Raw genomic sequence first — 16877 nt, 5'->3', positions numbered from 1 at the left:
GTTGATGTAAAGCAGTTTGTGAATTACCTGGAGGCCTCTGTCCTGGTCTCAAAGAACTTCTTCAGTTTACGACGACTCTCTGTGATCGTGGACTATGTCTCTGTGATCGTGGACAATGTCTCTGAGATTATGGACAAAGTCTCTGTGATCATGGACAATGTCTGTGTGATTGTGGACGATGTCTCTGAGATCATAGACGCTGTCTCTGTGATCATCGACAATGTCTCCATGATCGCGGGCAATGCCGTCAAATCGGTGACCCCCGTCTCCGCCGATTCTATCGCAAGGTCTCTACGAAGCATGGGACAATGTCTCTGATCATGGACAACGTCTCTCTCATCTTTGACAAAGTCGCTCCGATCATGGACAATGTTTCTGATCATGGACGATGTCTCCCTCATCCTCAACAGTGTCTCTCCAATCATGGACGAAGTCTCTGCGATCGTGGACGATGTCGTGGACAAAGTGGTGACACCTGGAGGAAATCAAAGAGAAACATACAAAGGAAAATGATCAATACACTACTAGCTATTCCTCATCAGCAGTTTAACCATGAAAACACAGATAAATATTCAACATTACAGCTGAAACAGAACATTTGATGGCTTTACATGCCTTACTATACCATGACATTTTAGTGTAGTAAGAAACATATCATGGCCTTTTTAAATAATATTTTTAACAACATACTATTGTACTGTTTTAACGATATACTATTGTATATACCATGCCATGACATTTTTATGCCTTACAAACTACTTCTAGTAATAGATTACATTGACCATTACATCTTACTTCTGATACTGCTAGTTACTTTTACATTTCTTCTATTAATATATATTACTTATACACTATCTTTATATTGCAGATTACTTCTATCATTACACTTTTCTGATATACTGAATACTGAATAGAAAAAATTTTATGTCAATGCTCTGTCTTGGACAGTTGATGTAAAGCAGTTTGTGAATTACCTGGAGGCCTCTGTCCTGGTCTCAAAGAACTTCTTCAGTTTACGACGACTCTCTGTGATCGTGGACTATGTCTCTGTGATCGTGGACAATGTCTCTGAGATTATGGACAAAGTCTCTGTGATCATGGACAATGTCTGTGTGATTGTGGACGATGTCTCTGAGATCATAGACGCTGTCTCTGTGATCATCGACAATGTCTCCATGATCGCGGGCAATGCCGTCAAATCGGTGACCCCCGTCTCCGCCGATTCTATCGCAAGGTCTCTACGAAGCATGGGACAATGTCTCTGATCATGGACAACGTCTCTCTCATCTTTGACAAAGTCGCTCCGATCATGGACAATGTTTCTGATCATGGACGATGTCTCCCTCATCCTCAACAGTGTCTCTCCAATCATGGACGAAGTCTCTGCGATCGTGGACGATGTCGTGGACAAAGTGGTGACACCTGGAGGAAATCAAAGAGAAACATACAAAGGAAAATGATCAATACACTACTAGCTATTCCTCATCAGCAGTTTAACCATGAAAACACAGATAAATATTCAACATTACAGCTGAAACAGAACATTTGATGGCTTTACATGCCTTACTATACCATGACATTTTAGTGTAGTAAGAAACATATCATGGCCTTTTTAAATAATATTTTTAACAACATACTATTGTACTGTTTTAACGATATACTATTGTATATACCATGCCATGACATTTTTATGCCTTACAAACTACTTCTAGTAATAGATTACATTGACCATTACATCTTACTTCTGATACTGCTAGTTACTTTTACATTTCTTCTATTAATATATATTACTTATACACTATCTTTATATTGCAGATTACTTCTATCATTACACTTTTCTGATATACTGAATACTGAATAGAAAAAATTTTATGTCAATGCTCTGTCTTGGACAGTTGATGTAAAGCAGTTTGTGAATTACCTGGAGGCCTCTGTCCTGGTCTCAAAGAACTTCTTCAGTTTACGACGACTCTCTGTGATCGTGGACTATGTCTCTGTGATCGTGGACAATGTCTCTGAGATTATGGACAAAGTCTCTGTGATCATGGACAATGTCTGTGTGATTGTGGACGATGTCTCTGAGATCATAGACGCTGTCTCTGTGATCATCGACAATGTCTCCATGATCGCGGGCAGTGCCGTCAAATCGGTGACCCCCGTCTCCGCCGATTCTATCGCAAGGTCTCTACGAAGCATGGGACAATGTCTCTGATCATGGACAACGTCTCTCTCATCTTTGACAAAGTCGCTCCGATCATGGACAATGTCTCTGATCATGGACGATGTCTCCCTCATCCTCAACAATGTCTCTCCAATCATGGACGAAGTCTCTGCGATCGTGGACGATGTCATGGACAAAGTGGTGTCACCTGGAGGAAGTCAAAGAGAAACATACAAAGGAAAATGATCAATACACTACTAGCTATTCCTCATCAACATGAAAACACAGATAAATATTCAACATAACAGCTGAACCAGGGTATTTAACAAACATTAGAGGGCTGTGTCAGAAAATATACAGTTGACTGTCATCACCTCCTGAAGAACCAATAGCAACACATATTTGGGTAAAAGTAAAATGATTATTAATTTTTATTTAATCACTGAGGCAATCATGTATGTTACTGTGAACTGCACAACAATAATAAACACTATCAATTAAGTACATTTTTGAATGCAGGATTTTAACTTGTGTTGTTTATTATTCTTCAGTAAAACGTTTAAAATGTCTCTGTTTTGTGTTGTTTTCGTTTAATAAATAACAACCGAGTTTACAAAGGTCTTAGCAGCAGCTTATGTGAACATTTTTAAGTAAAAAGTAAGTGTAGAACTGGTTGTTTCACACTGTAAAGATATTGTTAAAATCACTTTCTGACCAACAGTTAAAATTAACACACTTACAAACAACTCACTCCAATAATGTATTTGTAGAATTGATATTGTTTTGTACAGTGTAGTATAGTGTGTCTAGCACATACACATAATCAAGAATTTGTTATCATGTACAATTAAACTGAAATTAAGATATTTTTCAGTCCCAGTTTGACTGATCCTTAACAATAACATTTGACTTTTTTCTACCTTCCTATACAAAAACATTTTTTTACATTTTTGACCACATACTATACTGTGATAGTTCTGATGCCTTACTATAAAGTGAAATTTTTCCTTTTATTTTGGATTACTATTACTTTTACATTGTTTTTATATTACAGATTACTTTTGCTGTTACCTCTAATATTAGATTACTTTTCCCATTACATATTACTTTTCTTATTACGTATTAATTCTAAATTTACAGATAATGTTTACTGTTGCGAATTACATCTAGTAACAGATTACTTTGACTATTACTTTTATCTTCTGATATTGCTAATTACTTTTACTTCTATACAGACAGCCTGAAGACAGGGATGGGTATCATTAGGGTTTTATCTTTATCCATCCAGCTCATCCTCGTTCTTTTTCATTATTAAATGATTGTGAAAATGATTTCTTAATTTTTCATTTTTTTAAAGAATACATTCAGAACAGTAGTAGAGTTGAGTCATATTTTAAATACAACGAAATAATGTTTCTAGAGCAGCAACAGCAAAATCACTGTAAATTCAGTAACTCACTGAAAAGAAATCTAAAATGTCGAGAGGCTAGTTTATCTTATCAAGTGAGGTTTACAGGAATTTGCCAACTTTTTAGATTAGTGCCAAACTAACCACTTAGACTACATACAGATACCTTTCGTTAAGACAATTCGCCATTAGCTTAACCAGCACACTGTGGTTGTGTTAAACACGTCGTGAGACTGCGAACAACTGTTGAATATTTCGCTTTTCTAAGGGCTTGTTGAACAGGTGATTTGATAAAGAAAAGATAACGGCCAGTGGCTTTTACTTTTTAATGCACTTAAGAGTAATGGGCGTAGTCATCGTTAATGCGAGTTGCCTAAATTCACCCGGTTCACTTCCGCTCCGTGTGTCCATGTCCATGCAGCCTCGCCCCGGGCAGCGTGGTCAGAGAAGCAGCGTGAACATAAATTATATGGGCCGCCACAAATAAAATATTGTTTAGGAAACAAGGAAATAAGATCAAAAAAAGTAACTACAAGAGAAGGCTACTGCTAACGCCCGCCGCTAACGCAAATGCTAACGCTAGCTGCTAGCTAGCTCCTTAGCCTTACCTTTGCGCCGCAGGTGTGCTCGGCGCCCAGCCACACTCGTGTTAGACAAAAAGGCAGCTTCAAAGCTTGGTTCAGCATCCAGGCTTCTTCGGCAAATTAAGTTTTCTCACAGTACTGACAAACCGAGACGACGGCTCAAACGTTGGTTTACATCTGTTTTCCGACTTAGTTTCTCCGCCTCTCTGCGCTCCCCCCGTGGCCAATGACAATACACGCAAACCAACAACGGCAACAAAAAAAAAAAAAAAAAACAGTTGCCCTCCTGATTGTGTTCCGCCTAGCAACCGCCTCTGATTGCTCTCATAATAAATCTACGGGGAGGGTAGGATAGGAGGTCTGGACCGTCAATGTATTAACTTCTAAAATTTTGATTTGAGGGGACAAGACATTTGTTTGGGGGAGCGCTGCCCCCTCTTGCTCCTGCGTAGAGCCGGTCCCGGTGATGACTGTCACATAATCCTTTTCCCCCGATTAATATCCAGCAACTGTGAAAGGCACAAAGTCACATCTATTTGCTCTGATTTATGGCATGTAACATGAGACACCTACTCTTAGCTTTTAGCCTAGAGGCACTTCTCTCATACTGAAACCTTCAATTTAGTCTGGTGTAAGCCCATTAGTGAGCACCAGCAGAGATACATCTCTAATTAAAGCGATTAACTGTTTTGATGAATCCAGCCTTGATTGTGTGATGTGTTTGGCTTGAATTGCTGCAGTACCAATGTGCAGTATTTATCATTACATAATTTGTGAAATATTAAAAAAAAACACTATGAAATAAAAGGTTGTGAAAAGTGACTTTAAAGTGCTACAAATTGCCACCTCCACATCCTCTCCGTCATGTATAACTGCAGAAAAGCAGACTAAGATGTACGTGTGAATCTGCTATGGCGTTTATTTCATGAAAGTAACAGACAAAAAAGTAATTAAGAAACATGGCTGATCCAACAAACAGTTTTGGACTCCTCTCATAATTTATGCCACTGCTGAAACAATTAGTTGCATGACTGTGAAAAGGGGCAATTATGGGATAAATGTAAATACTGCATCATGATGCACTGTGTAACAGTAGCAGTCAGAAGGGTGACACAGCACAGTTTATCTAAAGTTTGTTAGCATTAGTCACCACATGATACTAGCTGTGTAAGACTTAAATAGGCTAATGAAAATGCCCCCAGTGTATTGAAATGGCAGTTTGTTAACCCCTGCCCCTGCCAGTTACTGTCTCCATGTCTTACAAATGATAACCATGGCAAAATGCCAGTTTGAGAAAGAGTTTCAGATAGAGGTATACAAAAGAGGACTTCTCATTTTTAGGTGATCAATCAGTTTTGCTTGTCCCTCCCTCACAAATTTAATCTATCTAAGTAATATGTGACGATTGAAAACACTGTCTCCAGTATGTTTTCTGTTTTAACAATAAGGGAAAAGACAAGTATAGTATTGTAAGGTAGAAGTATTGAATCTCTACTGATCCCTGACATTGAAACCAAATAGAAAGCACACATTATGATAATAAACTTCAGACTTTCACCAATTATCTAAAAGGGTACCTAGGAATTTTTGTTTATTTTTTATTTTATTAAATTGCTATATATATAGAAATCATTTTTACATTCTAAGTAAGGTAAATGACAGCAGAATCAATTTAAATTTACATTATGAAATGTACTATTCACACAAATTTACAAAATGATTAAATGTGCCTTAGAATATTTATCAAACTATATTTACAGATCACATATATAGAATGAAAAAAAAAACAAAAAAAACAAAACAAAAAAAGACAATGAAAAGGTCCTCTAAGACACCCCCACAGTAGAAGAACCACAATAAAGTGCCATCTATAGGAAATGCAGTTCTGCAACAGCAACCTTACTTATGGGTAAATCAGTATAAGGTTCTCTATAGCGTGCCTCTGTATGTGACCATCTTGGATGAAGTGTTCTCATGTGTGCTGTTTCAGTGGAGGAAAATGTGACAATGCCCCCACAAGCAAGAAGACATGAGTGCCCTTTAAATCAAGAAGATGTAATTCAGTGCCATATGTGTTGCCATAGCAATGGGTCTGTATGGGTGCTAGAGGTTCTGTATGGGTGCTCTTCTAGTGAAAAAAATGGGGGGAAACTGCCATTTAGAGTGACCCTAAATCTAATGTACTGAAGTGCAGACTTGGGTGCACTTTCAATGTAAAAAACATAATTAAATGTGCCTCCATATTTGAGAAAATGTGATGAGTGTCCTTTCAATGAACAAAATTCATGGTGGAGGGCCATTTAGGTGCCATGCTCTGTATGGCAGAAAAACATAGTGAAGTGGGAAACACACTCAGATCTCAAGTAGATGAGATGGACATCCCAACTGACCATAACAAGGTCAGTAACATTTACAAACTCATGGCCAAAAGAAAGATTTTTCCTTTGACTTCATTCGTTGCTTTTCACTTCCCTAAGAAGCCCAAAACAGCTAATTCTCAAAATGTTAATAATTCCATGTTTGTCCTACAACATGGTAATTGCCATGCTTGAGAAACAAACATTTAAATAAATAAACATTTAGTTACTCAAAGGTCTGCTGCTAAGCAACAATGTTTACACTAAATTTCTCAGTACATAAGAGGCAGTTGAGTATTGATGATGATGAGAGATGCTGAGCCTTATATTACTTGGTTGTAATTCAAGCAGAGGCCTGGTATTTGCTGGCCCCAGTGAGTGAAAATGAGACTATTTCATATTATTAGACATACTAATGGATAACATTAGCCTAATGCTAGCTGGCACTTACTGGCAGCAAATGGGATAAAATTACAATAGTTAAGAGTAAAAAGTTCAGTAGAACAAGAACCATGTATGTGTAGAAGTATTTGTACACCTAGATGCACTGGTCACTACTGTTGTTGTCAACATGCTTACTCATTCTATGACCACAACAAAGTTCAGTAATTATACATGCATATATTAATACTAAACACCTTAAAGATTATGTGTAGCAAAGATCATTGTCCTATCTTTATGTTAACATACATTTGTTTGGAAGTCTTGATGCAGCCATCCTCTTCCCCAGGTGCAACCGCTCTGGTCATGTGACAATTTATACCAAACATGTGACACATACTTCATTGAGATCTTTCATTATTTAAGCACTATCTGGAAATGCTGTGATGCATCACTCAGTAACATCTTCAGCCTTCTAACTGAAAACATATTTTATGGTCACTATAGTGACAGATGGGATTTATTTATGGCCTAATATTGGCCAGTAATATTGTTGCACTAACAATAGCTACCTATCAGCTTTGGTCTGCATTTGAATCAGTAAATGTTGGCAATAAATGTGGAATTACAAATATTTGTGCACATGTATGTATGTTACCAATATATTATTTGCCACATAAACATGCAGTACAGTTATATAAGTAATGTTCCCAGAGTCCCAGTTTTATTACTGAGACATCCAGATCTGTGCTCATCCTCCCCAGGTCCACCCACTGACTTTACATGGCCATCTCTTGAGACAGACAAAGACTCATATCTCTCAATATGAGCCCAAGCTGCCAGTAATTGACTCTGAATTGAATTTCACACACTGGATGTGCTTTTCAACAAGTTGTGATCCCAGAAGATTTTCGACCAGCAGTCAGACATCACCGCACAGCACCGCTGATAAAACAAGTAGTGATCTCACTTTTTATGTGGTTAGGAGCAACCACACAGAGGTTGGACACAATCAGAGAGACAATTTTGTAACATGATGCAATCCAGTACAACACCACCACAAGTTACAACTTCAGTATCTGTCAAACTAACACCTATGTGACACACTGTCCACAAAAAGTGATGGAAGTGAATGTTTTTTTGCAGGGCTCTATCACTGAATTGCAGTATTCTGTGCAGGAGTGCATGTAACCGTGTCCACATAGCCAGTATAAACATCAATATAGATTTGTCTGTCCTGCCAATCAAAGAAAAAAAAACATCTCTTGGAACAATATATTTGCACTTTATTGAGAAAATGAACACTTAACAATTATCTCTTGTTACTGTGAAAATATTGTAGTATTGTAATAAAGTTGTAAAATAATACAAGGCAGGTATTGACATCTATAGTTTGTACATTCTAGACTTTAATCTGACAGCGTTTCTTTTCAGAAACATATCATGTATACTAAGAATGTCTAATCTCACGAGTCTGACTTCGACTTGTACAGCAGGTGTGTGAGGATGTGAAGCAGAGTTCAGTCTGTTTTAGGACTCTGCAGGACTTGGACACCCTGCTGTGAACTCTGTTCAGCCATGTGGTATTTTATCTCAGTACAGACTATAAAAAGTTTGAGGGCCTCACAATGTCACAGGCAGGTACGCTATTTACCAGCACATCCATAACTTACAGCACAGTGATGTGAAGTAGAGGTAGCCAGCAGCATTCAGTGTTTAATTGACTGTATTTAACATTATTTCATTTGGACATTAGAGAACAGTCTGTTCATGTTTTGCTGTTCACTGTAATTATAAAGGCAAAACTCTGTTGGTTTTAGTAACAAAAATAAAATCAGTAAGTTCCCCATTCTTGTAAATGACTTTAATATCACCAAATACTATTAGCAGCAGTTGAATCTGACACAGAAAAAGCTTTACAGTGACAGTAAAAAAAACACATTCCAACAGCTTTGTTTTACACTAATCCTCCACAGTAACATCACTGAAAATTCTTCAGTAGCTAAAAAAACAAAACAAAGATCAGGGTAATAACAGTCTGTGTCCTTCATGTACCATGCACCCCCATCCTGTGGTCAGGGTGGGTAGAAGGCACTGTCGAAACAGTCAGGGTGTTCACGTTTGTCAGGAATGTCAAAGTCATGTCTTGCCTCTCTGCCAGGGTTCTGTGTCAAGAGCTCCACATCTTCATCTGAGGTAGAAGGATGAGTAAGGATGATCCGTGGGATCTGCCAGATGATTGCCAGAGGAGGAAACAGGATTAGGAAGGAAAATAATTCATGAGTCATGATCCATTATGATGTGTAGATGCTGAAATCTGAGAAAAATCAGGTCATATAACACTCAACTGTTTGCTTTTGCAGGATGTTTGAATTTGGAAAAGGATTAAATGAAGTGATTTCAGTGCAAGATAATAAAATGGGTAGTATAACCCAATGAGGGATGAGATCTGCTTACTGTCATTGTGTGCTTGCCAACTTGAAGTGAATCATTTTTCGTTAATGCCTCTGCTTCCAGTTCAGATAAGGTCCTATTCAGGTCGCTCTCCAAATCAGACTGGAAATAAAGAGACATGAAAGAAAACAAAGAGAATAAGAATGAATGGAAGAAGGCGTAATCCACAGATGGCTTGAGGTTTCTTGTAAAACAATGGTGAAATTTGAAAAGAGTAAATTCTGTTTGTGCTGCAGTTTGAGTAAACCACCCACAATGCCGTTGCCGTTGCAGACAACCGCCTCAATCTTCTTGGACAAACAGTCTTCTGTGCTCTCCATCTTGGACTGTTTGCTCCTCTGGCCTCCGCCGTCCTGGCTGCAGAGCTGTCGTCCCTTCACAACCTGAGCATCCTGAGGCTTGTCCAGGTCACACACCTCTTGATGCAGCAGCCTGTCTCTGAGCACTTTCATCTTGATGCAGCTCCCGGCATTCCTGAGGGCGCTGACCGCCTCGTGATGGGTGGCCCCCTGCATGCTGAGGCCGTTGACCTGGATGGACCGTGGTCATATTATACTTTTAGGGGCCAGTGAAAGTAGGAGTGCAGGTCAGAGGTGAGGATTTGAGTTGCACCATGGACTGCATGAGTCACACATACACAAACAGCATTGGGTCTCTTAAAATAGAACATCTATCTATTCCCACTGCAGGCACTGATAAGGATTTCTAATAAATCTAAACCTACCACTGTGTGAATCTAAAGATTGATTTTGAATTATTATCCAGTGTTTCCAATTTGTCAGCCCCATATTGGCTTCATCACTGAACTAAGTCCCAGCTGAGCGAGTGTCCTCCTCTGCTGGTCTTTTGCTGCCCCCAATTGGTTATAAAAGGAACAGCAGCAGGAAGGAGTTGGGTTTTCTAATAATGTTCCTACAGCCAATATAAAGGACATGCATGTGATTTACATTCAGTCAACAATATTTCACACACTGATTTATGTATTTAACAGTCAGTGGTTAAGAAATGATGAAAAGACATGATAAACATGGGAAAAATTACTCTCCTCCTACCTCCAGCAATCTATCTCCAACATGGACCCCTGCCTTTTCTGATGGCCCCCCTTTTGTTACTCGGGAAATGAAAATGCCCTGAAAGAAAACAAATATTCCAGAAATAAATACACAGTCAAAGGTTTTTCTGCTATTAAATTATATTCAAGCTGCTTGTGTATTTGTAGGAGTTTAAGAAAACTAACTCAACCAAGGTAAGATACCCAAGGCTGCTTCTTCTCTTTACCCTCACAGGCAAATGAGTGAATAAGCTGCAGGAGGCTGAGCAATGCCAGCTCCTCTGCACCAGCACTTACTTCATCACGGTCTTTGTAAGGCAAAGAGCCTTTCCCACCAGCAATGCTGATTCCCAGACTACTCCTCTGGCCACACACTTTGATCTGTAACTAAGAGGAAATTGTTTCATTACATATAAAAAAGCTAGACTGCAGTTCAGGCCTGAGTGGAGCAAAACACTTGAGAGTTAACAAACAAAAAATGTAATTAGTCATAATTTGCCACAATCAGTATGCTCTCCTACAGTGCCTAGTGCAACCCCCTCAGACATCATTTGACATTTAAAAAGATACAGTGTGCAGTTACTCTTAATGGCACTTGAGAGATGAGTGATTCCTGAGGAGGGGTCTTCTCTGTCACCAAAGAAGATTTCAGATGCCCTGTGATGGAGGAGATCTTTATGTTGTGGACAGGGTCTCCATGGAGACCAGACTCAGTATTAAAAGCTCTGTGATGCTGAAATTTCCTGCCCTCTCGGGTTTCACCCCTCTGATGGCGAAACCGACGTGGGAAGGCGTCACTCTCTGACAGCTGGCCGGCACCATCCTGGTGAAGAGAAATGAGTGGAAGCTTTTATTGTCTGACTGCAAGACATGTCAGTAGAGCCTAATATATCACTACATTAGCAAAATGAGAGAATGCATACGGATGAAACATTCAGTTAAACATTTTTTCAGATAGGGTTTCTTGGCACATACTGCACAATGATACATCTGGAATGAATGAAAAACCTGCAACAGGACTACATTTGATGAATATCTGCAGTGGAGGTGCTAATAAAAATGTGTATCCCCATATCAAGAGAAGATAAACAAGGACTGGCTAAATTGGAAAACCTGACCTCCTTAGGTTGCTCAATTTCCTCTGCCGCCTTCTCTGCACTGGTGCACCCACACATGCGGTTGCTGGCTGGGAACGGTTGAGGTCCCCCCTGTGGACACTCTTTGTTTGCCACCCAGCTGAAACCTGTGGTGGCCCAGTTTTGGCTACTGGTCTTGGGGGACGGGTTAGTATGAGGATTTCTACACTCCTGGAGATGATCAGAGGACACCACCTGTTGCTGAAAATTTCATTTAATTTCAAAATAATACCTTCAAGGTAATGACTAGTGACAGTGATGGATTAGTGGTGGATATGTACTATAAAACCATCCCCCTCATCTTGAATGCAAATGTAAACCGGTCATTAACAAGATAGGATTCAAAGAGGGAGCGACAAGTTTTCTCTAATTGACCCTGGGAGGAATCTCACGCCTGCCAGTAAGGCAGCACATGAATAAAATCCTGCTTGACTATTCATAATGCATGCATATTTTGTGCACCAGGGGTCATTACTACAGAGCATAATTCTAGTCCTTTCTCATTGGAATAATTGTTTTGAATACTTGTAAAGCAGCTAAGAGAAAAGCTGGATCTCCAAAGCTTAATTTGTTTGTGTCTCTTTGTCTGAAAAAAAGATGTCTCAAAGGGCATCTTGAATGGGAGGCAAAGAAAGAGAGAGAAAGATAATGGCGTGCTTGAAATGCAATGTCTCACTGAAGAAGCTTCCACTTAAAAATAGTGGAAGGCCACATGAAGCACCACTATATTCATAAGTACAAATGGGTCAGTGCTTGAAACTTAACAGTAACAGCTCTCTTTTCATTTATTCCAACACAAAAGGCAGCATACTTGTCTTCATATGCCTAATCAAAAATGTTCACTGAAATTCAAATAATGGTGCATTTGCCATGAACATTCGCCTTGCGACTACAATCTGGGGTGATGTGTCATTGCAATGTGTTCCTTCAATTGGTCGTTCCTGTTTCACCATGTTTGGGATGTGATGAGCACAAAAAAAATATACACATTAATTTTCCAATATTCTGGAAACATGCTTGCATCAGTACAACATGCAGCACGTGCAGGGTAGACAAGTCAAATATGGCACATGCTGGCAGAGCATTACAGAAACGTCATGCACTGCTGGACAGACAAAACAAGCAATGGAGGGGTCAGGAAATGGAATATCTGGGTTGTCAATATATTATTTTTTACATTCTTATTATATATATAGTAAGAAAGACCAGGACAAGTGTGTCTTATTTTTAAATTTGACATTTAAAAGTTAAGTTAAAGTAAAACTAAGATGACATGAAGCCAGGAAGTCTTTGATATTCCCTCTAAACTCAACAGGATGACTGGTAAAATTAAAGGAATAACAAACGTGGTTTAGTGTTGCACTCGTTTTATTGATCAGTGGTTAAGAAGTCATCCAAATCTCAAGGCCCAGTGCCTATCTGAGATCTGTTTTGTGCAGTTTGATCAGGAAATAATTAAAAACATAAAACCAACACTTGAACCAATTTCTCTGGTCCACTTTTTTTGCAATCAATTTAAAAACAAAATAATACAACTTATCATGTACCATAGAAAAGAACAGGATCTGAGAAACGCTGAGAAGTGCATTAAAGTGGAACTTCCAACAACTGTAGCAACAGTTTTAAAGGATGCCATCCTTGTGGTGTGAACCTCATTGTCACCAAACTTCTGACAATTATTCTATACAGTACTCTTTATTAAAGGGTAGGAAAACTTTTAAAATAAAATACAGCTGTTTTTGGCATCTATTCGTAAAACATCGCAAAGCAGTGAAGCACAGCACATATAAATAAGATAGCATTGTTATTTCTGCATAATTACATTGCAGATGAGTAAAGTCTGATGTGCAGCACTTAAATCCAAACTTAATTAATTATCAAATCTATTTATTATCCAAAAAATATGGGTCTGGATATTTTACAGATTAATAGAAAGAGGATTCAAGGCCATCCACTCATCCAATGACAATTATATGGATCGAATAAGACATTAGTGACTGTGTTTTGTTCATTGCTTTGATTTAAAAAAAGAGAGCGAGAGAGGAAAAGTACCAAGTTTGGAACAGAGAAAAAAAAAGGTTTAAAATGTGAAACTGATTAAGAAATTTACTATACATTTTTATTTACATCTGAGCTGCCGAAAAGTATAAAAGTATCAATATTCACAAGAGACTATACAATAATCCTTAATCAGTAGGTCCAAAAACTCCTGCTTTTATGTTTGCCCAAAATGTAAAAAGAAGTATTCACCCAGTGTTTTAAAAATAGATATAGAACAAATATATAATACATTTAAGAAGATTTAACCATATTATAAAGACTTATGATAGTGCAACTACCTAATGTATATTTTTAAAAAGAGGCATTTAAAAAAGTAATAAATCTTTAAAATATCTTTTAAAAGAGCATCTCTGTGCAGATTATTGCTGTGGACGTTAATTAAAAAGAGGAAGGCACAGCGGCCCTGGTAGACTGAGTCAAACACGTTTTACACAGGACTCGAGATGGAGTAAGGTTACAGGTGTCCCGGGGTTTAATCAGGGGAGGGGTAGACCACACCAGGGGTTTGGAGGTAAAAGAAAAAAAGGGGGGGACGGGGGAGGGGGCTGCGGGGGTTGTGCAGGACGACACTGCGAGACACAGGAGGTAAAAAACATTTCTGAGGTAAAGGTCACACAGACCGTGGTCAATCTGTCTGCAGCGTTATTGACCTCATTTTTGTTGGAGTCCAGGCCTTTGGCAGCGTTCAGGTCATTGCGGAGGTTCTCGGCTGCTTTCTTCATCGTTTTCAGCTCACCGGGATGAGGCGTGGCCCGCCGAAGTAGAGTTCCCTGTGAGAAGGATCAAGGGTCATTGTTTATATTTGATCTCGGTGGTGAGCGATGAACAGATGGGTTGAAGGACAAGGTCGGCTAAAGCCTACATCATTATGAAATGTCTAGCATTTCCTTTGTAAACAGCAAAATGTAACAGAGAAATGTTAAAGCAAATATGACCAAATTTTGCAACCTGATCCTGCTGAGCATGAGTAACGTTATTATTGTCATTGTGAACAAGTTAGCATTAATGTTGGCATTTAACTCAAAGCAGCTCCTTATTCCAGTGTCAAGAGTCAGGAACACACAGTATCACCCAGTGCAACCATAATGCAAACAAATAAGATGTATCAGGCTTTGGAGACAATTCACTGTTGGCTTTAATCTTTTCACAGGATTTGTTGACAATGAGAAAAATCTTTAATCCTTTTGCCTTTTCTGTCACCATATGCCATATTGTGCCCTCGAGCTCACTGCTCTCACCTTTTCGTCATCCTCCTCCTCATCATCATCATCCAGGAAGTGAATGGCACTGGTCCTGTTCATGGCTTTGTTGTTCCATGTGTCATCTGCCATGTCATTCACCAGGCTCTCCAGGGCTCCAAAGCGGGCAAGTTTTATCAGAGCCTGGGGTTGTTTATAGAAGAGACAACACAAATTGTAGTACAGGAATTCATGCACGCATAGAAATGCTCAGAGTGAATTACAGAGTGTGAGCTGAATTGAATATTTGAGCAGATTACAATCAATATGGTTATGATTGCTTTTCTGCAAGCTGCCAACTCAAGCAATGAAAGCTGTCACATAACCCAGCGCTTATAAGAGAGAGCCTGAAACTGCCAGATCACAGTTTCAAATCCCAGCTTAGTCACAGGCTTACAGCAACACAATCTTCCCTGCCCCCAACTTCAGCTTCAGCCTCACTCGTTTGACCTCCACTGGTCTTACATCTGCATCTCCCCCTCAAGAGAAAGACAGCACGTCATATAAGTGAATGAATAAATGCGCCATTTCTTATGGAGGGAGAGCAGACATCTTTTGAAATGCAAAATACAGTGATATGATGGAACGGGCATTTTGCAGTGAATGACAAATACTCTACAGATTTACATGCAAGTCTGTGCATGACAGCAAAGGAAATAAAATTACAATAAACTGTTGAATCAGGCAGCAATAGAGCCAGCCCTCAGCCGCATCTCTATACCCAGTGGGCGAGCTTTCAATGGCATCAGGCCAGCAGCTAAGCCTCTTTAGCTGTCCAATCCATTGCATTTCTGAAAACATAACCAAGGAGAGCCTCAAGGGGACAGGAGAGGGCCTGATCTTTTATAGGCGCTGTGATCCTTTACAGGACCTCATAATCGACAGGGAAGGATCAGAGAGCACAGAACACACTGTGCTTCCCCAAGCACATCATGCGATAATGTCACCAAAAGCGCAGGGCACTAAATACTCAGAGGCAATGCAAGAACTGATGAGGAATATTGCTCAAATGTCATGGTGCTGGCTACGGAGTTTCACTCAGAAGACTGACACTGAAGGACCATGGAGACACTGATCAAACACTGGTTGTGAACACACAAGACCAGTATGAGAAAAATGTCCACTGCTCTGGATGGCACAAATGATTCATGATTTGGTTATTCAAACCTTCAGAGGCTTATCTCAGGCCCCACTTGATAAAAACATTACCTTTATTGTCTGGTTCACATGGCTGTTGAGGCAGCAGCACGCAGGTGAGCACCTTCTCGCCCGATTCAGGATCCTCGTCGGTCTGAAAGGTGAGGAGAGGCTGCGACTGGTTTTCTGACAACCACAAGGCTTTTAGTCGTAGCGTGGTCAGTGACATTGGTAAGTGGGTGAGCCTAAAAACAAACAGGAAATAAATCACCAACTGGCTCATGTCATATAGGTTATAAAGGAACCACAAGATACCTGCGCGTTTATTTTCACAACACTGCCTTGTTAAACATTTCGGATTAGTATTTGTATTTTGACAGTGTTGTTTTGACAGCAAAGTGGAAGGGAAACACTCCCCAGACACAGAGGTGATCATGTTTGTGTGTGTGACTCAAGCAGCAGGCATTGCTGCAGCTTTCTTTGAAGACAAAGCTTGAACCAAAACAGGTAGAGGCAGAGAATCAAAGCCAAAACAATCCCTGACTGACAGTGACTGAGGAATATAGTCAAAATATCAGGATAATCTTGGGGGATCAGACAGTAAAAAAATAAGTATTTAACCAAATATCGTGTTTCATGTTTTGTAACATTTTAGTTTGTTTTTGCTTTTTTTTTATCATTATCACTTAATCAGAAAGTCTTTAAATTACTGAGCAGAGTGCGTTTTTACTGATAAGTTGCTAAAAACTTCTCTCCAGCTTGTTGCACATACCTATTGCCAGATACATCGAACACATGGAGTTCTGTGGCTTGTGACAGCTCTGATGGTATCCTCGTCAGTCGGTTCTCTCGTACACAGAAGACATTCAGACCGCAGCAGCCTCCGATCTAGGTAACAGAGGGGACATC

General features: G+C 39.4%; 1 protein-coding gene across 1 annotated transcript; it reads right to left on the bottom strand.

Moving 5' to 3' along the window:
• Nucleotides 1-8156: 8156 nt before the first annotated feature.
• On the bottom strand, nt 8157-16856 carry LOC108891192 (protein scribble homolog; the record flags this gene model as incomplete). Its single annotated transcript, XM_051067681.1, has 12 exons — nt 8157-9119; nt 9349-9447; nt 9600-9875; nt 10398-10475; nt 10694-10783; nt 10980-11219; nt 11515-11703; nt 14244-14363; nt 14832-14975; nt 15229-15310; nt 16025-16213; nt 16741-16856. Coding segments are annotated over 12 exons (1776 nt in total), but the record flags the coding sequence as incomplete, so codon positions are not given.
• Between the last annotated feature and the right edge of the window lie 21 nt (nt 16857-16877).

Source organism: Lates calcarifer, unplaced genomic scaffold (genome assembly GCF_001640805.2).
Source record: "Lates calcarifer isolate ASB-BC8 unplaced genomic scaffold, TLL_Latcal_v3 _unitig_1890_quiver_1932, whole genome shotgun sequence".
Taxonomy (NCBI): Eukaryota; Metazoa; Chordata; class Actinopteri; family Centropomidae; genus Lates; species Lates calcarifer.
Note: the sequence above shows the minus strand (reverse complement) of the source record. Positions and strands in the feature narration are given on the sequence as shown.